Genomic DNA, 27,091 nt, shown 5'->3' with positions numbered 1-27,091 from the left:
AACCACACTGTCTAAATTGGCATCTTCACAGTCGTGGCTTTACGAGAAAATAAATTGCAAATATGCAATCTCAATGTGAACTTGGCTCAAAATACTGCACATTGAATAAACCAAGCTATGAAGATATGAGTTCACTCGACTGTACTCGTTATCAGTGATTCTTGTGTCTGTCAATTCTAAGGGATTCACAAGTTTTGTTTTTTAACAAAACAAGGTCATAAATGCAGGATCAAATGTTATGGGTAATGAACACTAAAATTCTGATAATTTTCTAAAGAAGTCTAAGTATTATGCTGCGATTTTTATGAAAAAGGAACCTTGCTCTGAAAAAGGCTACCATACAATAAAGATTATTTTCTCATTTGAGTTTCATAGAAATCCACAACCCTTGTAGAATGGTTGTAGTTTTTCCAATATTTATTCATGGTTAAAAGAGGACAGAGCTTTCTGGAATAAGTTTCATTTGAACTGTAACTTTTTTGATGATATATTTCAATATCCAAATAGTTAATTTCTACCAAATGCTGCTATTCCACTGTTGCCTTAGAAAATGTACTGTGAATATAAGCAGTGCAGCAATAAAAACTGCCAGCCGCTTTGCACAGCTAAGCAGGGTCCAGTAGGGTTTCAAATTGGATGGGGGACCGCATGTTGGGATTCTTTCAGTGCAGGGGGTTGGACTAGATGACCCTTGAGGTATCTTCCAACGATACAGTTTTTTGATTCTAGGGCCCTAATCCAGAGACATTCAAGAACAGTAGATGGCTAGCTATACTGTAACATCCCTCATTCTTCCTGCCAAACAAATGATCAGCTGCAGATGAGTGGCAGAGCACATGCTTTGCATGCAGAAGGGCCCAGGTTCAACCCCTGGCATTTCCAGTTAGACGGCTCAGGCAGCAGGGGATGGGTAACTCCTCCGTGTGACTGTCATTCACGCTGTTACGTGTTCACTTAAAATCTTTTACAAGTGGAAAATTCAGATATTTTAGAAGGAGGCAAACACACACGTTGGTATGTTTCTCACTCACGGTGTTCTTGTAATTTAAATTTTGGACCTAATATAAAAGACAATGATAGTTCTGAATTTGGATCTGGAAACATTGATTTTTGTTAATTTTGAATGTGTTAACATTAAGTCAGCATATGGGCTGGATTCAAAGAATTATGAGGGGAAGGGAAACAGCTTGTAAGAGTGTTCTTGAGAAAGAGCTCGTCTTATCCAACTTCTTTGGATTTCGTTTCATTTTTCTCTAGAAACATTCTAGAACAAAGTGTAAAATATCCCCTTTTACAAATGGAAGATGTCTTCTGCATATGCAAGGGCACACCTAGATCCAAATTCATGCATTTTAATTGCCAAATAGCTTATGAACACCTAACAAATGAAAGAAAATTGTTGTGCATCTTAATCTGCCTGTATAAAATAAGAGAAGTAAAGTTGGTTGTAATTATGCAAATAACGATTTGTTGTCAACATATAGAGGGCAAAACACACACCTCACTGTGTTTTTAATGTATGTGCCTCTGCACTTCCTATATTTCTTCTGGGTGAAAATTAAATAAGGCTCTGGCCAAAGAAATCTTAGCTGATTAATCTTGAGTTTTACTTGATTACTTACAACGCAATCCAAACCATGTTTATTCAGAAGTACCGTATTTCTCGCTCTATAACACGCACCCGACCATAACACGCACGTAGTTTTTAGAGGAGGAAAATCTGTAGGCATGCCACCCGTAGGCATTCCCTCCATAACACGCACAGACATTTCCCCTTACTTTTTAGGAGGAAAAAAGTGAGTGTTATGGTGCAAAAAATACGGTAAGTCTCACTGAATTCAGTGGGATTGATTTCCCATTAAGGATTACAGCCTTACTTAATTAACCTAATAAATAATCATACATTTGCATATAAGAAAACCAATAGTTGTCAAGACCAAAGCATATATTTCCTTTGTTTTTAATGATGCACACACATGTTGCCGCAGGCATCATCTTAGAAGAGGCATTTCGTTTGTCACATAATTGGGGAAGGGGAATTCCTAAAATGGTGCTTCCTATGTGCAGAGTTTTTCTAAAAGAACTTCAAACGGGGGGGGGGGGGGTTACTTGTTTTGATGCCCAACTAATCAAAGTCACCATTTCAGTCTAGCCGATTAAAATGGCTAAATGTGGTAGCCCTACCTCAAGACTTTTTAAACTCATGAAGCAGTCCAAATATAGCCAACTTCAATCCTTTCACCAAATCCCATCAGTTTTCTTTAACTTAGCCAGAGCTTTGACAAGGCAGCTTAAGCCTGGCTCAGGCTGTCTATAGCAAAAGTCAGGTGCAGTTTTATTATGACTTATCCCAGCTACATGAATTAAGATCCAATCTCACTCTCCCCCTGCCCCTCCCCTCCCCATAACTGATTGCCAGGGGTGGGGGGAATCATCCTTTTTGTCTGTGGAACATTTTTTTGTTTTTACACCCTAAAGATAATTTTCAAGATTACCCTGAAAACAAGGAAAGTGAAATAATGGACCTATGCTGTAAATGGATCTTTAAAAACCGTGGTCAAGTGGGCTTTGCCTTTTTAGTTAATCCCAGTGCAACTGTAGGTCTTGTGGGTCAAGAAAATCTGTTGAAAACATACTTGGGGCAGTTGAGCTGAGAGGAGTTAATCCTGAAGAAGCATTTGGCATGGTAATGTCTAGCCACTCCATGTTGTCTAAATTTGTGTCCGGAAGATCAAGAGATAAACAGGAATTAGAAGCGGTGAATTGAGAATCTGTTGTTTCCATAGGTGACTGCGAGTGATCTAATATGCCAGAGTGGTTAAGGAGGTCATTTTGAAGGTCCTCAATTAGAGAGAAAGACTCTCTGTCCTCACTACTGCTTGCCAGATGAGGCATTCCATTTCCTGAAGGCAGAGTTCCTTCCAAGAGGGCTTCTAGCTGATTCTCCAGACTTACAGAGAAATTGCTTGTTGGTTCTAAGGAGAGAGGAGGGGCCATTTGGACTTGTGGTGGCGGACGAGACACTACTGTGTTCACTGGCATTGTGGTGATATTGGCAGTAACGGGTCTCATTTTGGAAATCAGAGAAGGTTCTTCCTTGGTAGGCAGAGAAATCTCTGCATAAAAGGCAATGAGAGATAAATCAGTAAGATATTTTATTTATTACATATAAAGAAAAATAAACCTTACTTACTTTGGTGCACCACTGTAGCAATAAATTTATGCTTTTGATACAATTAATTTGAAAGTGGTGAATTATTTATACAATTAAGTCGTGTGAGATAATTAAGTTATCAAGCTAATGTTTGTACAACTATCAACATGACTGAAGACATGTGCTGCAAAACCTACGTTACCCAAAGGAGTCAAATAGCCACCCCCTTTTTAGAGAGCCTGCTATCTTCTCATTTCAATGATTCAATGAAGGCCCTCATTAAGACTCTTTACAAGACTTTCACAGATTATTGCAATAACTAAAGGGAGAAGATCTCTGCTCAACACAGTGGATTCCAAATTGATTAACTGAGCTCATGCTGTAAACCACTGATCGTTAATGAACTGTCAGTAACTTTCTGAACTAACTGTTAAATATTTGGCCACTATTAACCTGATGTAGATAAATGTTATTGCACAGTTAAGAATAATGATGATGATGATGATGATGCTAATAATAATAATAATAATAATAATAATAATAATAATAATATTTATACCCCACCCATCTGGCTGGGTTTCCCCAGTCACTCTGGGCAGCTTCCAACAAAATATTAAAAATACATTACTTTTAGAATGAGCTGCCTTTTTATGCTGAATAACAAACATAAAATCCAATAATAGACACCCTTTTTATGAATGTCACTCTCAAGGATGCTCACAGCAAAATCCCTCTTGAGCAGAGATAAGGATGATATGTCCTAAAACATGTTGTTAGACTACGTCTCATCCTGCCTAACCACTGGCCATGCTATCTGGGACAGCTGAACATCTGGAGGGCCACTGGGCCACCTTCCCTGCTCTATACTAAACAGCAAGAGCAGCAAAATGGAAGGGAAGATGCCTCTTGGTACCAGTGTCACTACACTTACTAGGACCGTGTAGGAGCAGGCAGGGCATCAGCACAAGTGGAGCCAATCCAGCATTCCCACACCACCGCAAACCTCGCTGTTGCCCTACCCGATCCTTGTAAGTAGCAGCAAAGCCAGTGCTGGGACGTCAAACCCACAGCGCTACCCCTCCCTGCCAGCTGTTCTTGTTAAATCAAAAATAGGAATAGGAAGCTCTCTCTACCATATGATGCATTTCAATCTGACTCACCTCCGCTTTTAATGAGAATATCAAAGAGGTCATCCATTTGCTGGCTGTGAACACTGGAAATCTGTAACACAGAGAGTTCTTTATTCATTATGTCACACACCTTTCCCTAAAATATGATTATGCATGCTCTGCACCATGTAGGGATCACCATGGGGACTGTGCTGGTCTGGATGCTGCACACCCCATGTTTCTACCTAAATAAGGATGCTTTTGTGATCCCATTTGCTCTTTCTTAAATGTATTTTATTAATTATTCAACCAAGTTTCAGTGTAGGGAAAAGAAAAGAAAAATCAATAAAGTAGAATTCAACAAATATAGATCTCATATCATTTTTTATCCCAAAGAAGGAAGAGCCTTATGCATATTTAAGTTAACACAATTTTACTAGCTAAAGGAAAACATTTTGCAGATCTGGGACACTTTTCCAAAGGATTGATCCAACTAAGGTTGTAGTGCTACACACTTATCTGGAAATAAACACTGCTGAATTTAGTTGGGAGGATGCATATATAAGAATGTGCTGTAGGATCATTAGCCACTATTCTGCTAAGAATTAAGATAATCACTGTTTCCAGAGAAAGGTGTACTACACAACTGCAAGCATGGGAAGAATGCTCTAATTAATAGGCATAAATCAACACACAGGGTACAGAATACAGAGAAAGCCTTCTCCACTCATTACAGCTACCATGGTGCAGAAGAGCATGATAGTTGTCAGCTTACTTATATACTATTCAGTCCTAGGTTCATGCTAATGATGTGATCTTGGCTGGATTAGGCTGCTAGCAGACAGCCAATGAAGAATGATGATCAGAGAATATGAGGGCTTTGAAACTTTCAGCCTACTAAAGAGGGGAAGAAAGCCAAAAGGAAGGCAAAACTTTGATAGTGACAGAGTTTTAAAAGGGGGGGGTGTCTCCCTTAGTCTCCCCATGGCTGCTCCTTATGGAAATATGTACAGAAAGTTGAATGTGATTATTCTGTGTAGAAGGGTGAAACATGTCAAGTTGTTGCATTCCCACATACATCTTACCTCTCGTTGAGAAGCCTGCAAGCTGCGGGTCTGTTTGATGGCTTCTTCATAGCGTGGAGGGTCCTTTGCCTTGGTTACTGAATTGCTGAACAGAGATTGCTGCAAAATGTACTGTTGGGGTTGAGACTGGGAGGCCAGCTGTGTGAAACAATGGCAAACAGTCAGAAAATAATTGTGGCAGCAGAAGGTTCTCAAACAGTGTTTCTAAGAAATCCACATCACTTTCCTTTAAAAACAATAATGTGCTAATTTAGCACCTTGTACGTCATCTCCATTAATCTATTGGAAATGAAAAGTGCACATAAAGAACAACTTCCCTTTATATGGCTGTGCAGTAAGTGTAGCCTATGGCATTTAGGGTTGAATCTGACTAGGTCTCATATAGAGTACACCTGCTGAATACCAGCATTAGTTGTGCCCACTTGTTTCTGAGTAGGATTAACTTTGGAGACAACCCTATCATTTAAATGTGGCCCCATCTGGTTTGGAAGTTGTCTTGAGATTTAAAAGTTCTCAGGTCAAAAAGAGAGGGTGCCTCCTTGTTTTTATGCCATGGTCACAGTGCCTCCAATATGTTACTCTAGCAACCTCCTAGAGCAGGGGTGCCCACCTTTTTTCAAGGAGGGCCAGATTTGATGAAGTGAAGGGCCGTGAGGGCCAACCAAAGTTGTTGCGCTTTTTTTAGGATTGAAATTGTTGAGCTTTTTTTTTTTTAGGGTTGAAGTTGTTGAGGGGTTTTTTGAGGATTTTACCCCATAAACTGCCGAAGGGGCCGGATTAGGCCCCTGAAATGGACTTTGGACATGTCTGTGGTAGAGCCTTTGGCCAACAAGGGAATCAAAAGTGTGCTAAAGGTGGGAAAGGAGGTTGCAGAGGAGCTGAACGCGAGTAATAAGGTGAAACAGGAGAGATGCGAGCCGGGAAGGGCGATAGAAGGGCCTGGCCGGGCGGCGACTCACCTCGCAGGCGGTGCGCCATCCCTTTGGCCCAGGCAAGGCGGCGGCGGCTGCTCAGCGACCTCCTTGCCCGTCTCCTCGTGAGGGAAATGCGGCGGCAGCGGCCGGGCGCCTCCGGCGGAGCGCCTCCGGCGGAGCAAGGCCGCTGGCCTGCCTCCCCCCCACCTTCCTCCTTTTCGCCGCGCCGCCTGCACCTCCGCTGCCTCCCGCTCTCAGCAGGCCCTCCTGGGTGAGGGAAACGCGGCGGCAGCGGCAGGGCGCCTCCGGCGGAGCAAGGCCGCTGGCCTGCCTCCCCCCCTTCCTCCTTTTCGTCGCGCCGCCTGCACCTCCGCTTTCTCCCGCTCTCGGCAGGCCCTCCCGGGCGTCGGGCTCTGAGGGCAAAGGCACCCCACTCCACCACGCCCATCTGCAGCATGGCCCCTGCCGCCACGCTCCCGCCAGCCGCCCTGGCCGCTTCGCCCGCCTCCTCCTCGGGCTCGAAGCCCGGGTTGTCCCGGCTCCAGGCCTGCCTCGAGCAAGAGGAGAGCGGCGGCAACGGCGAGCAAGACAAAGGAGGAGGAGAAGGAGAAGAAGTGGCGGCGATTCCGCCGCCGCTGCTGCCCGGCGGGTCCCACAGCCACCCCAGCTCCAGATGCTCCAGGCCGCCGGGAGGGCAAAGTCCCGCTATGGCCCCCCGACCCTGGACGAAGGCCGCCGCCGCCTCAGAATTTTTCTCTCAGGCCGGCCAAGTAACAGCGCGGGAAGGGAGCGCCTTCGCTTTCTCCACCGTCCGCCTTCCAGCCCCCCATCCCCGCCCACAGCGCGCCGCCTCGCAGGGGGAAGCGGGCTGGCAGCTACACGGGCCACATGATGAGGTCTGGCGGGCCGGATTCAGCCCGCGGGCCTTGTGTTTGACACCCGTGTCCTAGAGCATATATATTCTAGGGTAGGGGAACAAAGTATAAGCTATGACATCAAGCTGCGTAAAAGGCAGCTGCTATATCGAGAGACCAGAAACCTCCAGCTCCTGCTGTCCTTGAACTTTTTTCATTCTGACTGGTTATTTTACGTCCTTTGTAACTAAGAAGCAGTGTCTGAGTTTGCTTCCCTGCTAATCCCTCCTGATCTCTTTTCCTTTTGTTTTGCATCTTTTAGATTGTAAGCCTAAAGGCAGGGACTGACATTCCTGGTCTTTGTAAGCTGTTTCAGGAACTTCTTTTTGGCTTAATGGCAAGATAATAAATGATTTAAATAAGTTAGTAACTGAATACGTAAAATGAACATACCTTCTGAGGAGCACTGGGTCCATTTTGCACCAAGGGCACCTGGTTCCCTGAGTGAACAGTGGTATTTGCTGTCTGACTAAACAAAGGTTGCTGTAGAGTTGTCACAGACTGATTCTGATAGGAAAATACTGTATTTGGTGAGGTAGGAGGAAATATCTGTAAAAACAAAATGTATGTATTTAAAACTCATGCATGCTATTTTTCTTCAAGAGCATGGTGTACAATAACAATCAAGCAGCTCCTAGTGTCGCCAACAATAATAACATTCAATCTTAAATTGAATAAAATGCTCTAGTGCACAATATCACTGGAGTGGAGAAAGTACAAAGGCCTTCCTTAACAAGGCAGTTGTAGCCAACCTTTGGTGATGCCTGCCAGATGTTCCTGGTCTACAACTCCCATCAGCCCCAGTCAGCAAGATAAATTGTAAGGAAAGATGGGAGCTGTAGTTCAACAACTTCTGAAGGGCCCAATGTTGGCTAGTCCTGTCATGGAGGGATGGTCCTGTGGAGATATAAGTTCAGAAGGGTAGTGGAACACCAAACAAGGAGTACATTGGGGGCATTTCACACCCTGCTCTATTTGTGTTGGATGTAAGATTGCAGCCATAGGTTTTTTTGTAGTAGCAATGTCCTAGTAGCTTCTCCTGCATACACTTCAGTAAAATGAATGAGGTGTGGTATTGCACGTTTCCTATTAAACAGAAGAAACTCAATGAAGTGCTACCAATGTCTCTCTAATGAACCACAAATGCACACCAACTGGGATAGAAATGTATGTAAGCCTTATGTATGAAAATGCTAAGGCAGTTTAGAGAATTACCCATTGCTGTGTGATTTAATTTAGTATAGCAGTTTTCAGAAGACACAATAGCAGGTTGTAGAACATTTCACAACTGATTTTTAAAGAAAAAACAACAACAACCCTGAAATCATTAAGTATTGCTGAGGATACCGTAGCAAAAATGACAAGATAATTAGAATAATGGAATGGTGTACATCACATTCATCAGTGCAAAATGACTTCCATTCAAGCATTTTGGTGATAATTATGCTAATATTTTTATATGAGGAAAAATTCTAACCTAAGAGTCAGAGAAATGTAATAAAAATTTATGAATCCCATTCAATGCTATATCCTACTTTAAGGAATATCACATACTTTAAGTTACGAAGCAGAAAAGTAAAGAGTTCCACTGACAGTATGCAGTCTATCTGTATTCATAATTCACCAACCTGTCTGTTTTGTGGGGTGTGACCAAGCACATGCTGTGGGGAAGCATTTTCTTTGGATGCTGAAGAGTGCATCTGTGGTACTTTCTGGGACAAAGCAGAAGTAGATACTTGTGCCATGGCTGGAATGCCAGACTGTGGCTGGGCCTACAGGAGAAAGAGTATGGCTTGATTTCACAGTACAGGACTCAGCTGGACTATATGCATAAAGAAAGAAACCCAGGGATGTTAGAATGAATCTTTAAATGTTTGACATCAAGTCCTCCTGAAGTATCTAAACACAGTGCTAAGGAAGATGGTGGGTTCGCATGTTCACAGTCCATGAGCAGCAAATACTACTTTATGGACAGAAAGGTGTTAACGACCACTGTGGCTTCAATTGGCTTGGCTTCTGTGATGTCACAGTGGGCCTTGAAAGCTGCGGAGCAGAAAGCTGAAAGGAAAATGAAGAGCTGCATGGTAAATGCAACAATCACAACAACTCTTGTTAAGTTAAACCTCACTGTCCTGTTCTACATGAGAAAGAGTCATGGTCAGTGTGGCTCTGTAAAGCGGTTTTGCAGCTTTTAGAGGGAAGAAGCAAATAGTGCTTGCTGCTTGTATATGTAGTACAGGGGTGTGTGTTTGTGTGTGTAATGCAATTATGTATTTCAGTTGCATCCCTCCATCTTGACCTGACACAAGAGACATTTAAATATACCTAAAACTGAGCCAAACCACCGGCCCATCTGGCCTGGTACTGTCTGTGCTGATAAGTAGCAGCTCTCCAAGGTCTTCTACAAATGCATCTCTCATCCCACTTACTGGAGATCCTTTTAGATTACTTGAAAGGCGCACATCAAACCGGGAATGTGCTCTACCACTGAGCTATGCCTTCTTCCTTAAGATGACTAGATACATCTTTTAGAGATAAGGGAAACAATGAGTGAAGCCAAAATTATGCATTTTTTATTACACACTCACTTGAGAGGTGTGCATGTAATCATTAACCCTGCTCTAGAAAAAATATGGGAAGGAGAGTGAGTTGGTCAATCCAAGCCTCTTTAAAATGAATTTTCTAACTGACATCACTCCCTGTTCTAGCGCCACTTCACCAGGCACTTCTTGAGAAATCCCGAAAAGGTGTGCTGGTGCCACTTCCAGTTATACATATTGCAAGAAAGTGTCTTTTTCTTTCTTTCTCTTTTGAAAATCCCAGAATTTGTATATGTGGCACATTTTATGTCTTGCATTCATCTAGGCACATGAGATTTTCTCTTATTATGTTTTATGGCAAGCTGTTCACAAGAACAACTATTCTTATAGTAATAACAGAATGGATTATTAATATATTTCTGTCAGCCACTGTGTTGAAGCAGCAACTCACAGTAAATCCCCCTTGCATTGGTACCAGAGGCCTAACCCAGAGCTCTAATCTAATAACTGGTATGACTTTTGAATCCATTTACATTAGATCCTATGGCCAGTGCAGGATCCACCTGCAATATACGTTTAAAGCACTATCGTACAGCTTTAAACAGTCATGACTTCCTCCAAAGAATCTTGGGTCTGAGAGTAGTCAGGAGTCCCCTATTCCCTTCAGAGAACTACATTTCCCAGAGTTCCATAGTGAAAGGAACTGGCTGTTAAACCAATCTAGGAATTGTAGCTCTGTGAGGTGAACAGGGTTCCCCTGATGACCCTCAACATCCATAACAAACCACAATAGATAAAACAGTCACTGAATTCACATGAAGAAAATTGCCCATGGCTATCAGATTGTAAGTGACAATGACAAATAACTCAAAATGGAGGAACCTTTCGTACCTGTACCTGGATACTGCCCACAGGTAGTTGCATTGAAGTGGCAGAATTTGGACCCTGGAGAGAGAGTGGCAGTAGCAGCTGTGCTGTTCCTTGTGCAGTAAGTAGAGCTTGAGGCTGGGCAACAACAGCAGTTTGTGGCTGTCTCTGCGAACTTACATAAAACTGAGATATGACATTTTGTGGTTCAGCTTTGGCCAAAGGTACCTCCTGTTTGATAACAATAGCCTTTTTGGCAACTAGGTTCTGGACATCCACTGATGCTGGCTGTCCTAAAGAATGGTTGGCTTCAGATACAGGTTGTTTTGCATCAGAGCAATCTGCTAAAGTGCCTTCCTCTTTGACATCATGACCGATATGCTTCTGATTCAAAGTCAGTGTAATATTAGCTGAGGCTTGGGGTTGCTGCTGCTGAACCCGCTTCTCAACTTCAAGTTGCATTTTCAGCACTTCCACGAGTTTCTGCTCTTGCTCCAGTTTTCTTTTGAGCTCTTCAATCTGCTTCTCTTTTTCTTGAAGCTTACGGTCCTTTTCTGCTGCATCAAGCTCCATGCCGAACATGCTTCCACTGCCGTGACTGTCCTCATTTGTGGTAGCTCGAAGAGGAGGTGATGCATTTGGGAACTGTGATGGAGACATCACGGTCATGATTTCCGTCAAAGTATCTGCCATGTTAGTGTCATCCGTGCTGAGACTGGACGGCTCTGAAGGAGACGGGGAAATGGGCAAAGGGGAGTTGATGCATTCCATAGGTGTTGATTTGCCGCCAGTTCCACCAGATGTTGTTTCTGAAGAAAAGCTGGAAACTGAGCTAGCTATTGGCTTGTTTAATGTAGCAACAGGGAATACGGCAGTTATTTCTCCAGGCTGGCTGGTACAATTAGTGGAAGGAGTAACTGCCGCTGTATGACTAGCATTGATAGAATTATTGTTAAGATCCTGATAGGGTTTCAAACGCTCAATAAGATCCATTTTAGTTCCAGACACTGGCAATCCTCTTATCTTGAGCTCCATTTTCAGTTCAGCTACCTGAGTTTTGTTTTTGTTTTTAAAGGAAAAAAGAAGCATTTGTGAAAAAGAAGCCAACTAGTATCAGGATAACTCTGACAGATTGCTTTTTTTCTGCACACAGGAGATATTATGACTTATAGGGTGCCTAAAATTACTAGACAAGATAAATTAGGGAAGAAAGAAAAGTAAAAGGGGGGGAAAGTGACTTGGGAAAAGCCAAATTGAACACATGTGTCTTAAGAGGTGCTTGAATGAAAAAACAGATCAAGAAGAACATACAGTAGTAAGCTGCATTATAATGAATGAGACCATTGGTCCATCTAGCTCAGTATCGCCTACACTGATTGGCAGCAGCTCTACAGGATTTCAGGCAGGGAGTCTCTCCCAGCCCTACCTGGAGATGCCAGAGACTGTGCCTAGGGCCTCTTGCATACAAAGCTACAGCCCTTTCTCAAGAGAGAAACATATAAGGTAGAAGGGCTTTCCAGTGATATGGAGCTGGAATGGAAAAGGCACTGGTAGGAACAGTGAGATTAATCTTAGGTTGAAATAGAAGACTAGTACCTGCACAGTAAGTGTTCTGAGGTGGAGCATGAACTGAAAGGAGCATTTAGAGATAGAAGAGAATATAGATATAGAGGAGAGAGACCAGGAAGACACGAAACGTTGAAGCGAAGGTGAGAAGTGAGGGGAAACCAATGAAAAGAACAATGTAAAGAAGTAGTAGGACCTGGACAAAGAGTGGAAAAATATTAAACAAGGAGCAACAATGTGCAAGTGAAGTTCCTGGAAGCACAAAGTTTTCATGTTCACTGTGGTGCTTGATCACCTACCTCCATGTACATTCCCTTCCCTATGTGTGCGGAACTGAAAGCAACATTGCACTTAATGGGCAAGCCCGATGGCACCTTACAAAGTAACCTTTATTATTATTTTTAATATAAGCTGTTGTCAGGTGCAGTCAACTTTGCATGCATGAAGAATTATTAATAGGCAAGCACCTGAATTATAATTTACTACATTTTTTATCCTGTTTTTCTTCCAAGGAGCCCAAATTAGCCATAGATGCTATCCTTCCTACTCCCACTCCTACACACTTATCTCCACAACCACCCAGAGAGGTAGGTTAGGGTGAGAGGTGGGGACTGGCCCAATGTCACCATGTGAGCTTCATGGCAAAACAGTGAATTGAACCCAGGTCTCTGCAATCCAAGCCAAGTAGCAATGAACAAGGTGAGTAAAGGGAGAAGGGTATGATTTGGGAACATTTGGAGTCCCATGAAAGCACTGCTATCATAAGCAGCAAACAAAAATCACTTTTGAAATGGTCGCATGAGACTTTTTTTTTACCTTTAAATCATCCAAGCTAGGAGGCAGGGGCCCAGGTTTTCTGTTGGAAATATTATTGTTCTGTCTCAGAGTGCTGGCTGCTGCGGAAGATGTGCTATTGCTCAAAGTATTCAGTGGTACATTCCCGGTGTTGCTCTGTTTGTCACTCACTGGCCTTTAAGAAAAAAAGGAATTGAAGCTTTCAACCATTTTCTCTATGACCTCATTGTAATATGCATTGCCTTGAATGGGAAGTGATTTTCCACTTAACTATGAAGTATTTTATATATGCTGCACAAGTCAGAGTATACCACTAGAAATGCAAAATGACCAGACCATTTGTTACTTTAAAATATATTTTATTCTGTTAGCATAACAATAGGGCCTTTGTTTAAAAATGCTGGAGGGAATTTGTATTGAAATAAAGTAAGAATTTGTAAAGCACTTTGTACTGCTTCCTCATTGGCTCAGCTGAAATGTGAATCCAGACAATTCACATTTCATGGAGTGGGTGGTACATGAAAATTGGCCTTGATCTTCCCAGAAAAGGGGAATCTAGCAGTTTCTATCAGGATAATAACTTCAGTAAATATCTCAAAGAAGCAGAAAGCCTATCTTTTGACACTAAAATAGCTATCCTTGAGAATGCCTGCAGTGGCATTTATTACATACTTATACAATACATGTTTAATATGAAATGCTGTGTGCATAAGAGACAAGACAGCCCTTTGTCTCTGATGGTAAGGGTTGGAAGCCCTATTTCTATGGGTGTCTGCAAAGGCCTGTTGCCTGCAACAGATTAACCGTCCAGATTAACAGTCCCAGCCTACACTTCGGAAGCATCATCTGGACTAAACAAGATTTGATGTTAACTGCGCTCATGCAATTAGCATACATAGTTTTTTCTCACAATAACAATGGGAAAGACTGAACAGCCTCAGTGCTGTGGGAGATGGGGAAAAGAATTTTAACTCCTCTACCCCTGTCATGGTAACAACAACAGCACTGCCTCTTCACAGGTTCAATACGCATTTCAGTGGAAGCTCCTTTTGGCTGTAACACAGACAGCAGCTTTCGACAGGCAATTTTTATCTGTGCTGTAGCAGAGAGAGAAAGAGTAATCTCCCCCATCCCCATAGTCTGAAGGCTGCTACATACATTGCAGAAAGCACACACAATTAATGCTCCATCTAGTTTAGTCCTTTGTTTGGATAACGGGATTTGACACCTCATTTGGGGTGAAGATCAAGGAGCTGTTCCTATGTGACCAGAACTTTGCTTTATACCATCATGTGTCCACCTTGCCTTTGCTATCCTATATACATCTGATGTGCAAGGCTTTAAACAGTACTGTTGTCCTGGACTAAATTGCTGCAATGTGCTATGGTTGGGGGTTGTTGATGCATCCATTTTTGCCTAGCATAGCAGATCATATGATTGGGCTTTATGTTCTCTCTCTCTCTTTAACCAGACGAAACAAGTTTGGTGTGTGTGTGTGGTTTTTTTTAAGAGGATGGCAACCCCTGCCTATCAAACTAGGTTTCCTTTGCTTCAAAAACCTTCAGAAGAAATAGAAGTAAGACAAGTCCTGTGTTCCTCAATTCCCTTGTTTCCAACAGAATTCTTCTGTAGTTCAGAAACCTACTCTCTCCCCAAAACTGACTGCAAGCCCCAAAACACCAAAGCAAGCATAGCAGTTGATATGTCTCCCTATTAAATACCATCCCCTCTCCCACACAGGGGGGAAAACTGACAAAGCTTCACATACTTGAGTGGTGCAGGAAGAATCGTCTGGTAGTTGTAGTGCTGCTGCTGTTGGCTCAGGATCTGCAGTTGCAAAAAAAGCTGTTGTTCTTGCAGCAAGCGAGCATAGTTGGAGTCCATCTGTGGCTCATTCTTCTCACCTTTCTGATCAGGTGGAATGTACTGATGGTACTTCAGTTTCTTCACTCTGGGCTTTGGCTCTTTGCTTTTCTTGCTCCGAGGTTTGTCACTTGGGTTCTTGGGGTGGGGTTGCTATTCATAGATAGACAACATAAACAATGAGTTGGAGCCAAAGGTTCCCTTCTGCTCATGGAAGGGATATTTTACACCATGCAATAGAATGCCATGTAAGAACAGTGCAGCTAAACCCAAAGATGTCATTCTGCAAAAGTACACATAGCGATTTCCCTTTTGCTTATGGCTCTTTGTATCCAAAGAAGCCAAGAGCACTTGCTTAGGTTTATATGAAAACCAGTGCTTGTGATTTGTTTCTCTCCAAACAAAAATGAGGAGTGGAGCAGGAGCGATTTTAGCAGTGAACACTAGGATGCTGGCTTGTCCATTCAGTGTTGAATTTAAACAACACTGAATGCAAGTCGGCTTTAGCGTGCACTCCCAAAGGTTCCTTTGCAATGGAATTTACAGTTGGCACTGTTTAAATTCAGCACTGAATACAAGCCCCACTGCTTTCCAGTGGGATCGAATATACCAGAACATTAAAGGTTGTCTAATTCAGAGAAGTGTACAGAGCAGGGGTGGGGAGCTTGTCCCCTTTTGGAGGTTGCAGAACTGTAACTCCCATCATCTCCAGCTATTAGCTGTGCTAGCTAGGGCTGGTGGGAGATCAACAGAATCCAGAGGTTGACAGGTTCTCCATCCTTAGCACAATAGATAGGCAGAAGTATAGGCAAAGGGATTTAGGGGTTCATAACAGTCATTGTGCATGTTGTGCTTCTCTTCTTGCATTATTTGCTGTGATTCTCTTGTTGCATTGTTTCTATTTAGATACCAATGACAGATACTGCATCTACTGTACGAGAGTAAAGCTAGAAAAAGTTCAGAAAGGGCAATGAAAATGAGGGTGGAGAAACTTCCCTTTGAGGAAAGGTTACAATATCTGGGACTTCTTAGTTGAAAGAAAAGGTGAGTAAGGGGTCATTAGGATAGAGATGTATATTATGCATGATTTGGAGAAAATAGGTTTCCCTCTCTCAAATGGTGATGGCCATGAATGTGGCTGGCTTTAAAAGAGAATTAGACACGTTCTTATGCTATATAGAGATGCATCACCTTGGCTGGTTTTCATGAGCCTCTGAAGGATGCTTCAAATGTGTCAATTAGCAATTTGAATGTGCAGACTGTCCTACTAGTCTGTAATAATTTGTAGCTTTGGAACAAATAATCATGAATGAGAACAGAAAGCAAATGTAATAGTCAACTTTTTTTTTGTTTGGCTGCAGGCCATGTTTATAAACAAAAACGGCAGATCACAGTCCAGTATTACAGTTACAGGAACTTTATTAAGGAAATTCCTCACAACCACTGCAACAAACTGACTTGGCTTCAATCAAGAATTAAAAAACAACTATAGCACAGATTCACTAATCAAAAACACTAGTCTCCTATTTATGCTAACCATATCCAAAAGTCCCCTCCCCAAGTCTTCCAAATTTGAAACCATATGTCCACATGTTTCATATGTCCACAGAGGCTCCCACACACATTTGAACTTACGTATCTGCCAGCTGCATTTTGGAACTAACACTTGGAGTGGAGAAAATGGGGACTCCCATTACACATGAAACACATTCCCTGCACCAAGTTCCATCTGCTCACAACCCTGCAAAGTTCTGACTTGATCTCAATAACTGCCAGTGTATATTGGTAGCATCTTCCAGATACCCTTTGCAGGTTCAGTTCGCTTAAACCCATGCTGTTAACTATTTTGCTAAGCAAACTCTCCAAAGCCTAGAAAACTTAGATAGTTCCAGTCTGTGGCTTCCTAAATGCTAGGGATGAGCAGTAAGTGTTGGTGGAAATGTGATGCAGAGGCAGCATTGGCTTGTATTTGTTAGGACACAAATATTGGCATATCCAACTATCCTACTCCCCAATAATTACCTGTCCCTTCTTAGGGACAGTTGCCTCACAAGGCAGAGATCTGTTGCATTACACAGCTTTAGGTGATACTTGATCTTTAAAATCTAACCACTGCAGGAAAAGCTGGGTTAGCTTACAGGTGACATCACCACTGTGTCTATTTGACTGAGGGAAATGCCTTATAAAACAATTTTATAGGAACTGGCAGAGGGTTGTCCTTGCCTGCAATCCTCTGAAGGCCACTAATCCAGCTGGCATAATAATAAACCTTGGAGATAGCAAAACTAAATCTGTATTGACACTGAAATGCAAGGCTTTGTGCGTAGGTGTGTGTGTGTGCTTCAAGGAAAGCTGAACATCCCTTGCCAACATCCTACTTTCCCCCACATCATCTCAGAAAATGCAGTGTCGGGAACACAACACTTGCAAAAAAACCCCACCACCATAAGTCCAACTACAAATAACTGTTCAGTGAACGTTGTAAATGTCATACATTTTTACATCACTTATTTTCCTTCAGAAGTACCTTCTACTTTAACGTATAGAACTGGATTCTGGCAAAAACGTGGTGCTTAAAATTAACATATCAGCCAAATAACAACTTGAGAATGATTTGTACTCTTCTGTGATGGCTTCAGTGGCACCTGTACTTATACAAAGTTATCTTTACTTATGCTGTTTCATTTTTCAAATGTCTGTCTTGCAAGATCCATAATACTAGTACAGGAATCTGGCAATATTTCTCACCTCTCCTGTTGTGAGATTTTTCTTTGTTAATAGAGTAAATAAACCAAACAAATCAAGCACGACTGTTTTCTCATACCTTTATTAGTGTTGGCCCACTGCTGAGTTTTGTTGCCAACACGGTATTTGGGGTAAGAGAAGCAGCAGCTGCAGAGCGTGTAGTGTGCTGATCAGTGACAGGCGGCTTCAGAAATTCAGGTAGTGATGGTGTTAATGTGGGATACTGATAATAAAGAAAACAAAACAAAATGAGTAACTACTGCCCAAACATTTTTTCTACATTGGCATTGGCTTTTCTAAAAGAATTTACATCACACATATTTCCCCAAAAGAACTAGAGCCACAAAATTCTCCAAAATTTCTCAAAAAGAGCAACCAAAGGAAAGTCTTACTCTAGATAGATTTATGTCTCAAGAGTCGCCAGTAGAATTTTGAAAAATCAATAAAATATTTTTTAAAGTGGCCTGTAGAATTAAACACCCCGCCTAAAAGATTTGTGTCTTCCTTTTGCTACTGAAAGTATCCAAATTCATCAGAAAAAGTCACTGGAAATAGCATGTCAGAGAGAGTAAATTCATGCTAAAGGTTGAGAACATTTTGTTGAATGTGGCCAGGGTTTCCCTCCACACTCAGGGTCTGGTTCCTCCAATCTATCCCACTGCTGCCAAGTTTTCTCTAGGTCAAAGCACTAGGACTGCTGAAAACAATGTTCCCAGCACTCACCAGCTGCAAGCATACTGGCTGCATGAATTACATTTTAATTTGGCAAAATTAAACAAAAAATTATGCCTACAAAAGTGCATTTAACAAATATTTGTAACGTTATTAATGACAATTTGTCATTTCTTCTCCTTGTGCATTCAGGCAGTGACTGTCAATAGAAGTGGAGTCAAATTGAAATCATTGAAAAAAGGTAGGAATCAGAATGCTTGGGGAAACCCCTAGAACACTATTTGCAGAACTACAAATAATGATGATTTTGATGATGATCATAATGATGGAGTTGACTCCCACCCCACCCAAAGAAACCCAGCCTTGTAAGGATTGCGTAAGCTCATTAGTCACAGACATAGTATCAGTTGGAAAAAGGGAAAACATGGAAAAAGGAGAAGAGAGGTGGGAGGGGATGGAATGGCCTGCTGGAGGAGGGAAAACAGGAGTGCCTGGCGTGCTCTGGTCCAGGGGTAATGAAGAGGCGGACACCACTGGCTGGCAGGCAGGCATTCTGAACAAAATTCCTGTTAGAGAGGCAAGGATATACAGATTTGATTTGCTAAGCCAAACCATGACTTAGTGCAAAGGAGAAAACATGTGTTCCCAGAGTGAAGACTGCAGCCACTGTGCTCTTGCCCCGGTCCTGATGGCCTTTGGTTACATAATAAAGATGTGGATTACTTAAAATGGGAATCATTGTCCTCTCTATTTTGTAACCATGTTTGTTTGTTTTTTCTCTGGGAGAAGGACAAGTTTGTTAAAAAAAAAAAAAACTTTGGATGCCGGACAACATTCTGAATCAAGATAGCACATCAAAGCATCACTCTGGCATGATTTTGCTCTTTTTTGGCATAGGTTGGGTCCACTACTTTTGACACCTCTGAAAATTTCATCATACCATTTGGCAGGTCTTCACAAATTTTGGTGTGACAGTAACCTGTGCCAATCTGGATAGCTCTGAAGGTTTTGCTGCCCAATTTGGCAGGATGGCATTAACCTGCACAAATGTCTGGAAATATCATCACCAGTCTTCATCTATGTTTGGATGCCTGGCACCATTTTGAATCAAGATGGTGGGCCAAACTAACCATAATTAAATATTAGCTCCCCAACATTTTATTATTATTATTCAGTGCCAGTTCAGCTTCTTCCCCAGGTCAGGTTGGAGTCCTGAGTTGGCGTGTGTGTTTGCACACAACCCCCAAACCCACAAATTACACAATTCATTTAAAAATTACAATATATTTTAATGTCTTCAAATTCCTGGGCAGCACTGGACATTTCGTGTGTGTGTGTGTGTGCACGCGCGCGCGTGTGTGAGAGAGAGAGAGAGTGTGTGTGTAAAATGTGGAGAAAACAGTAAGGGAAAAATTTAGATCAAGGCTGCATTGCTCAAATATTTAAAAGTAATTACACTGCTTAAATCATATACAAATGATAGAGGATATGAAATTCTTCATATCTCATGTAAAGATAAACTGGACACTATAAGGGAGATGTGTGCAAGAGTTTCCCAGTGCCGCCCCCCTATAAGCTATTTTGCTGCTCAAAGTCAACTCCTGCCCCAAACTGTCTATATCCCTATTTTCCCCCAATGGGTAGAAAACTAAGCAGCCCCTCTCTGTAAAATTCCTCCATTTAAACTGCCATCCATCTGAAATTACTTGTAATTAAAATCCAATCATTCATACATAGTTACATGAATCTATTGTGTAATATCTGGTCTGGTCTCAAGGGAGCATGGTAAAGATTGGATTTGGCAATTTTACACAAAAATCATTAACCACAAGAGAAAACCTCTGCAAGAAAAACCTACAATTTCCAGCACTGAAATACTTACCGTATTTTTTGCTCTATAAGACTCACTTTTTCCCTCCTAAAAAGTAAGGGGAAATGTGTGCGCGTCTTATGGAGCGAATGCAGGCTGCACAGCTATCCCAGAAGCCAGAACAGCAAGAGGGATTGCTGCTTTCACTGCGCAGTGATCCCTCTTGCTGTTCTGGCTTCTGAGATTCAGATTTTTTTTTTCTTGTTTTCCTCCTCGAAAAACTAGGTGCGTCTTACGGTCTGGTGCGTCTTATAGAGCGAAAAATACGGTAATTTATAAGTGTTTCTCAATGGACCTAAATGAATAAAAGTGTTCTTAAATGTTACTTCAAAACTAGTTGGGAAGAGCACGATAGCAAGGAACACCTTGTGTTGTGCAATCACTTTTTCATCCTGCTTTTAGTTTTTAAAAGGAAAAGAATCTAATTTATTTTTGTACTAACGGTAACGAAAAGAAATTTATGTTCTTGGCTAACTATTTGATTGCACATATGAAGAAATGTTAAATATCTAGACCATGAAGAGAGAAGAAACAGCTATGACACCACAGACAGAGATTTCCAGCAAATCTGAGTAATAATAATAACAAGGGAGATTTTTCAGCCCAAGTACAACTGTAAAAAGGAGAAGAGAATTCATTTCCAGTCAAAATGATCTTCCACGTCACATTTTAAAGACACTGCATCTAAAAATAAATATGCTATGGCCATTCTATGTGATGTGTGGATAGTTAACAGATACTTATTTAACAGATTTCCCGGCCACAGTGCTGTGTGTATTTATTCTAGATGAATCAAAAAGGTCCAGCACCTTCATCACAGGTTCAACCTTTTTGAGCTTCACATCTGCACTCTCCAAAAAGATCCTACCACCAACACATACAATAACCAAGCTGGGGTGTGGGTGTGTGGAGTCTTTTATTAAAGCCAACAGAAGGCTTCTTCCAAGCCAATTTGCAACAGGGGAAGATTTCAAGAGGGTGGTCACGGCTGAAGAGGAGAGAGTTAACACTCCCTCCCCTCTGCAATCCCTTCACTGCCATTAAGCTTGGGAAGAAAAAGAAAGTAAGCAAAGGAAGCCACTATATGTAAGTTGTATGGAAAATATACGGATTCTGGGGTTTTTCTTGGCACAGAAATCCCTGACTATTATGCATGTTGGAGCTCATATTGAAGAACGACAGGGAAGACTTTCTACCGCTTTTCAGAGAAGAGTTTAATATCTACCTGCTGAGCATATGCATCTAACAAAAATGGACAGACTTGCTTGAAGTAATGAACATTTTCTACCCACCAAAACTTCAGGGTTTTCATAAAACACAACAGACATTTATCAAATAGAGAAAGAATATCTTAAGAATGCTTGGTTAACAGCAAAATATGACAATAACTAAGGTTATGGAATGGAATAAAGACACTACCTGATTAGTAGTGGGGGTTGGCAAGACTGGAGATGGTGCCTCTCTTGTTTTGGGCTCACCAGGGGATGCTGCCGAGCCCTGGGATTCCTGACTAGCAGGCTGATCTGGAGATAAAGCATCACTGCTGTCTTCATCAAAGGATTCATCCAATCCTTGAGGATAGTTCTCCTGACCAACCGCTAAAATGAAAGGGGGGGTGCGAAATCACCTTTCAATGCCATGATAATGAAGAAACAATATACTTGTTATTTTTTACATGTATCCAGCACTCATTCGGTGAAGACCTGTGGACATTTCACAAGTAACAGACCTTCTTGTATGAAGGTCTTCTTTGTGTGAGTTTGGGCCAAACTAAACAAAGCAGCGTTGGACACTTGTTTTCATCATATGTCTATTCCAGTTTGACATAAAACAGGTTGGAGATTTTAATAGTACAAGTGTGCATGGCAGAGAGGTGCTAAACTTTCCTTGGTTCCATGTTTTAATGAGGATAATCTGTATTCTCCAGGTAATCTTCTCCATTTCTGACTCAGTATTGAGGTCAAGAAAATAAAGACAGTGCCTGGAGCAACAAACTGTGTAGAAGCAAGGTATGGGGGCATTTGGCTCCCCTCTTCCATGTCCTCCACCTCCTCCTTTATATGAGAGAACAGGGCAGGCCAGGAACAATGGCCCTGTTGTGTCTAGTTTGGCTGCATTTTTTCCTATTTTTTTTCCTAATTACTACTGAGAAATTTGATTTACACTGCACATTCTGTGCAACTATTCCATAAAACAAAACATGCTTTATGCAGTAAGTTAAATATTAAGCAGAACAAAACTGAGAGGGTAATAAGAAAGACTAACCTGATTAAATGAATGTGTTCTAGGAAAAGCGGGGTGGGGGGGAGCCTCTCCTGTAGCTGAGGATGAGGACAAAGCAGTACTCTTGAAGGCAGTAACTGGCTTACTTATTATCATATTGAAGAAAGATTAAAAAATCAGGGTAGTGGAGAGTGTCATGTGTACCTTTAAAAAGCAAGCTCATTTTCTTTCAAGTGCAAGTGCAAGTGTGACATAATCTGAATGACATATGTATGTGGAATGTGGGGCTCAAATGTGCACTGACTGCAGGTCCACAGTTCCACAAAACAGACATTTAAATATGCTCTTAGGATTCCTTTAATATACTGCTATTTTCCCCATTAGTTTTAAAATAGAACAATCTCTGGTCTGGTGTCAGTATCCTGTTCCACAAAATGAACAAGGGGCAAATGGTAACATTGCTGTGGGACATAACTACATCTATGTGTTTTGCTTTTGGGGGGAAAGTATAAGGGAAACGTGTTTCAGATCTGGAGAGCAGTGCAGAGTATTTAGTATTTTTAAAAAATGAGGTGGTGTAAGAAATGCTTCTCAAAATTTTAAAGGACACAAAATGGCTTGGATATCATGGAAAGGAGTTGTGCCACTAGTGACATCACTAGTGACGTCATAGGTACTATCCAATGAGTGTCAGATATACAGCACCTCCAACTGTAAGGGACACAGAGAATGAAAAGGGAACAAAAAAAACCCCACAAAGGAAGCAGATGACACTGAAAGACAAAACTTTATCAATTAATAATTGTGTTTGCAAAAAAATATGCTTTGCATTTCCGTTGATGACAACCACAACACCAGCAGAACATATAAATAAATATGTGAGTCATAACACAGGTATTTATACTCACAGAAATAAATTATCGTATTTTTCGTCCTATAAGACACACTTTTTCCCCTCCAAAAATGAAGGGGGAATGTGTGTGCGTGCTATGGAGCGAATGCAGGCTTTCACTGAAGCCTGGAGAGCGAGGGGGGTCGGTGCTCCAGGCTTCAGGAAGCTATCCGCTAGCCATGGGAGACCCAGCTCTCCCAGGGCTAGCGGAGAGCTTGCCTGCACCCAGAAGCTTGGGGCGCGCTGAGCTCCGCACGCCCCAAGCTTCAGGATTAGCGCAGCGCTCCGCTAGCCCTGGGAGAGCCGCGCGAAGTCGCGCAGCTCTCCCACGGCTAGCGGAGACCTTGCCAGCACCCAGAAGCTTGGGGCGCGCTGAACTCCGCACGCCCCAAGCTTCGGGATTAGCGCAGCGCACCGGGGGGGGGGGAATAAAAAAAAATTCCTTTATTTCCCCCCCAAAAAACTAGGTGTGTCCTAGGGGCCGGTGCGTCCTATGGGGCGAAAAATACGGTATGATAGCCATAGCTATTAATGATAAATTAACATGTGCTAAGACGGGAAATATGCAGGTGAAATTATTTTGAGGAAGGTATTTGTAGAATTTGTACTGTTGAAATGGAAAGGGTCAAACCATCGCAAGAGGTGTTAAAATTTTGGGAGGTTGGATAGTTAGAATGGAATGGTCTGGGGGTGGGGCACACATTTTTATTTTTAATTTATTATTATTATTTAAAATAAATAAATTATGATTAAAAATGCTTTTTGAGGGAAACCATCTGGATCTTCTACAACAAATGACTTCACAAATGCACCTTTTTAAATGTGTATTTTCAAAACCTCATAACTTGGAAGGTCCTTTAAGGCTCAGGTTTTCACCTCTCATTCTTTTCTGCATCAATAGACCCATGTCCAGCACCGAGGGCCTTCTGGTGGTTCCCTCACTGCGAGAAGTGAGGTTACAGGGAACCAGACAGAGGGCCTTCTTGGTAGTGGCGCCTGCCCTGTGGAACATCCTCCCATCAGATGTCAAGGGGAAAAGCTTTTAAAAGACATCTGAAGGCAGCCCTGTTTAGGGAAGTTTTTAATGTTTAATGCTGTATTGTGTTTTTAATATCTGGTTGGGAGTTGCCCAGAGTGGCTGGGGAAACCCAGCCAGGTGGGCGGGGTATAAATAATAAATGATGATGGTGTTGATGATGTCACAGCTTCCCTACTTGCCTATAATCGCTTCTTTGACACTGGAGTCTACAGGAAGGATGTTTTTTTCTACAAGTTCCATAGGACCAGGCCTCTGAGCAATCTTTTCATTCAGATCATCTGCCAATCGTGCTCTTTTCAGTTTCATCTGAGTTGCCTGTAGAGAGGGTTCCGCAAAGGTCTCTGGAAGAAAGGGGACACATTTTAAAAAGAACTATACAATTTCCAACTCCTTTTTATGAACATTTGTTTTGATTTTAATATTACAACCATATTTTCAACATCTAGATCACATTATTCATGCATTTCTAGAGAGCATTTGCTGACCATTTTAAATGGCTATCACAGTTCACCACAAGCTATGCATTTCTGGCACTGTACAATCTTTGCAGCTACATTTGTTTTTGAAGCAGAAATCAAAGTATATATTTTTGAAACAAGCAGATAAATATTCTTTATTAAGAGGTCTAGAAACACCACAACACAGTTAATGTCCCTAATATCCACTTTACCTTAAATCAAAGATTGTTAAATATGTAAATCGAGTAAATTAGATTTTATCAACACATATTAATAATTAGTTTTATCAAGGGAGATTCATTGGCTTTTCTAAAGGTTTGGAATATATTCAAGTTCTGAAGCCATATTGAGCGTTTTAAAATGTTCAGCCAGAAAATATGACATCAGGGTCCTCACCTTCAAGAATGTGCATTCTGACCAACTCTGATCTATCAGGTCTACTGCGTATCTTGTGCTTCAGAAAATTTTCAGTCTGAAGGAAAAAATGCATGAACGTTAAATATACCACATTTACTGGCAATTCACCCCAAACAGTTCACTTTAAGGAAACATTTTTGGGAAATGGCTTTCAGAGTACATGTCTTTATTGCAGTCCTGAACGGCTGTCATTGAAGGAAATTATTAAAATTCTTTGGTCACAGAAAAAAAGTAACCATCTGAGAATGTTTTGCAAGACGTTGCCTTACATCAGAAGATTATGTTTTATGTTTATTATTAAATCATTTAGAGAATACTACAGAACATCAGGTTCTTGGCAACTCACACAATAAGGGATAAAATGCAGACTTCTCCCCTTCACATTTTACAATCCAAGATCCAACTCATACAAATTTACTCTTTGTAGATGACGTATTTCAAACCTATTCCTCTACATAGTGACGCTAGTGAACAAAATGTGGTATAAATCTAATTTAGGATTCCTAGCAAGTCAGCAGTTACAACCACCAGACTTAATGGTGTTTTTGAACTGTTTGATTTTTTAAATACAATAATGACTTCCCAATAGTGCAGTTTGCCCATTTTTTAAGGCCACTTCTACTGAGCAGATTGAATGTGAATACGCAACACACTTACCACAGGAAATACAAGTCAGCATTTCCCCCTGAATGTCATTAAGTAGCACTGAGTTTAAGCTGCTCTATGATTGAGTCCTATATTGCATTACAATGAAACACACTGGGACCTATCATGGTAAACCATAAACCATGGCTTACTGTGAATGAGCAGTGTACTAATGCTCATTTTGTTGGGCCAGGAGTAACAAATCATGAGCCTTGGCTTAGAGGGACATGCAAACCAGTGCTCTGGGTTTGCTTCTACCAGACAAACCACAATTCGTAAGCCAAGAACAACCCTTGGCTTTACATCATTGTGGTTTGTTTGGACAGAAAATGAATCTCAGCTGGGATTATCTACTGTAAATCTATATTCAGTGGAAGATGAGGGTGACTGGGGAAAGGGCTGAAGAATATTATAAGTAATCATACTGTTGCCTGTTTTTGGCTTGTTTGTATTAGTTACTGTAGGACTTTAAATTTCATTAAAAATGACCCCAAAATTTAGTTCCAGAGATTATAATCTAGTTTTGTTTCATCTTGTTTCACATATCTTGCATATCTCACCCTTTCCAAATGCAAATATATGTGAAGAATGAAGCAACACGTTTAAACTTGAATCCTTACCCTGGCTCTTTCCAAGCTCTTTATCTGCTCATGGAATGCAGCTGGGCTCTTCAAAGCTACAACGGAGAAGTAAAAGACTGACATGAAACTATCAGAACATACTGGTAAAGACAGATACTTTATACTCCTTGATATTTGTTTCTACTAATTAACATTGAATGTGTTCTATCCACAGTATATGGCCTCCTCTTTGTTGTCCTCCCCCACCTGTCATAATGACGGGCCTTTTGTTAGTAATAATAAAATCTACATCGACCAATAAGTTCAATGAACATCATTAATATTGACTGGGTTCTAAAAGACCATGAGCAGAAAAATGAGGTGCTTGGATTAATTTCCCTCTATATACCAGTAAGTATTAGAGCAAGAGGTGATAATTGTGTAGAAACGGCAAACAAAAACCAAATATATGTGTATGGAGAATAATAAGTTGGTTCAGGTGTCTGCCTTACATCAACAAAAATAATGTTCATGCACTCTCATTATTCTCCCCCTTCGCTTGTATTACTCTTTCCCCATCCCTGCCAAAAGGGACTCCCAGTTAGCACTGATTAGCTGACTGGCAACCTCACTTTTGCCAGGGATTGGTTGTACTCAGGAGTTCCCAAACAACATAATTTGGCCTGCTTCCTCCACATGCATATGAAGTTGAGCAGCCACCACCTTCTCAAGCATCTTGTCGAAAGGGGAATCTTTGTAACCG

The 27,091-nt window shown here is 41.5% G+C and overlaps 1 protein-coding gene and 1 long non-coding RNA gene across 9 annotated transcripts in view; one reads left to right on the top strand and one right to left on the bottom strand.

Annotated features, from left to right (window-relative positions):
- Positions 1 to 6: 6 nt before the first annotated feature.
- Positions 7 to 2,375, top strand: LOC309519319. The gene is made up of 2 exons (XR_014213793.1): positions 7 to 1,656; positions 1,828 to 2,375. It is a non-coding gene; the product is annotated as an uncharacterized lncRNA (long non-coding RNA).
- The window catches only part of MRTFB (myocardin related transcription factor B), a 92,227-nt gene continuing 67,198 nt past the window's right edge, over positions 2,063 to 27,091 (bottom strand). For all 8 annotated transcript variants that reach the window (XM_082200048.1, XM_082200045.1, XM_082200044.1 and 5 more), the window contains 13 exons: positions 26,389 to 26,444; positions 25,103 to 25,178; positions 24,428 to 24,589; positions 21,514 to 21,692; positions 17,632 to 17,775; positions 14,713 to 14,960; positions 12,966 to 13,119; positions 10,608 to 11,633; positions 8,805 to 8,948; positions 7,570 to 7,725; positions 5,349 to 5,486; positions 4,315 to 4,375; positions 2,063 to 3,116 (listed from right to left, as the gene is read on the bottom strand). In XM_082200048.1, the coding sequence (XP_082056174.1) occupies positions 2,581 to 3,116; positions 4,315 to 4,375; positions 5,349 to 5,486; positions 7,570 to 7,725; positions 8,805 to 8,948; positions 10,608 to 11,633; positions 12,966 to 13,119; positions 14,713 to 14,960; positions 17,632 to 17,775; positions 21,514 to 21,692; positions 24,428 to 24,589; positions 25,103 to 25,178; positions 26,389 to 26,444 (3,080 nt within the window). In that variant the 3' untranslated portion in view covers positions 2,063 to 2,580. The remainder of the gene's footprint in view (positions 3,117 to 4,314; positions 4,376 to 5,348; positions 5,487 to 7,569; positions 7,726 to 8,804; positions 8,949 to 10,607; positions 11,634 to 12,965; positions 13,120 to 14,712; positions 14,961 to 17,631; positions 17,776 to 21,513; positions 21,693 to 24,427; positions 24,590 to 25,102; positions 25,179 to 26,388; positions 26,445 to 27,091) is intronic.

The sequence above is a fragment of the Podarcis vaucheri genome (genome assembly GCF_965113315.1).
Source record: "Podarcis vaucheri genome assembly, chromosome: 14".
In the NCBI taxonomy this organism is placed as follows: domain Eukaryota; kingdom Metazoa; phylum Chordata; class Lepidosauria; order Squamata; family Lacertidae; genus Podarcis; species Podarcis vaucheri.
Note: the sequence above shows the minus strand (reverse complement) of the source record. Positions and strands in the feature narration are given on the sequence as shown.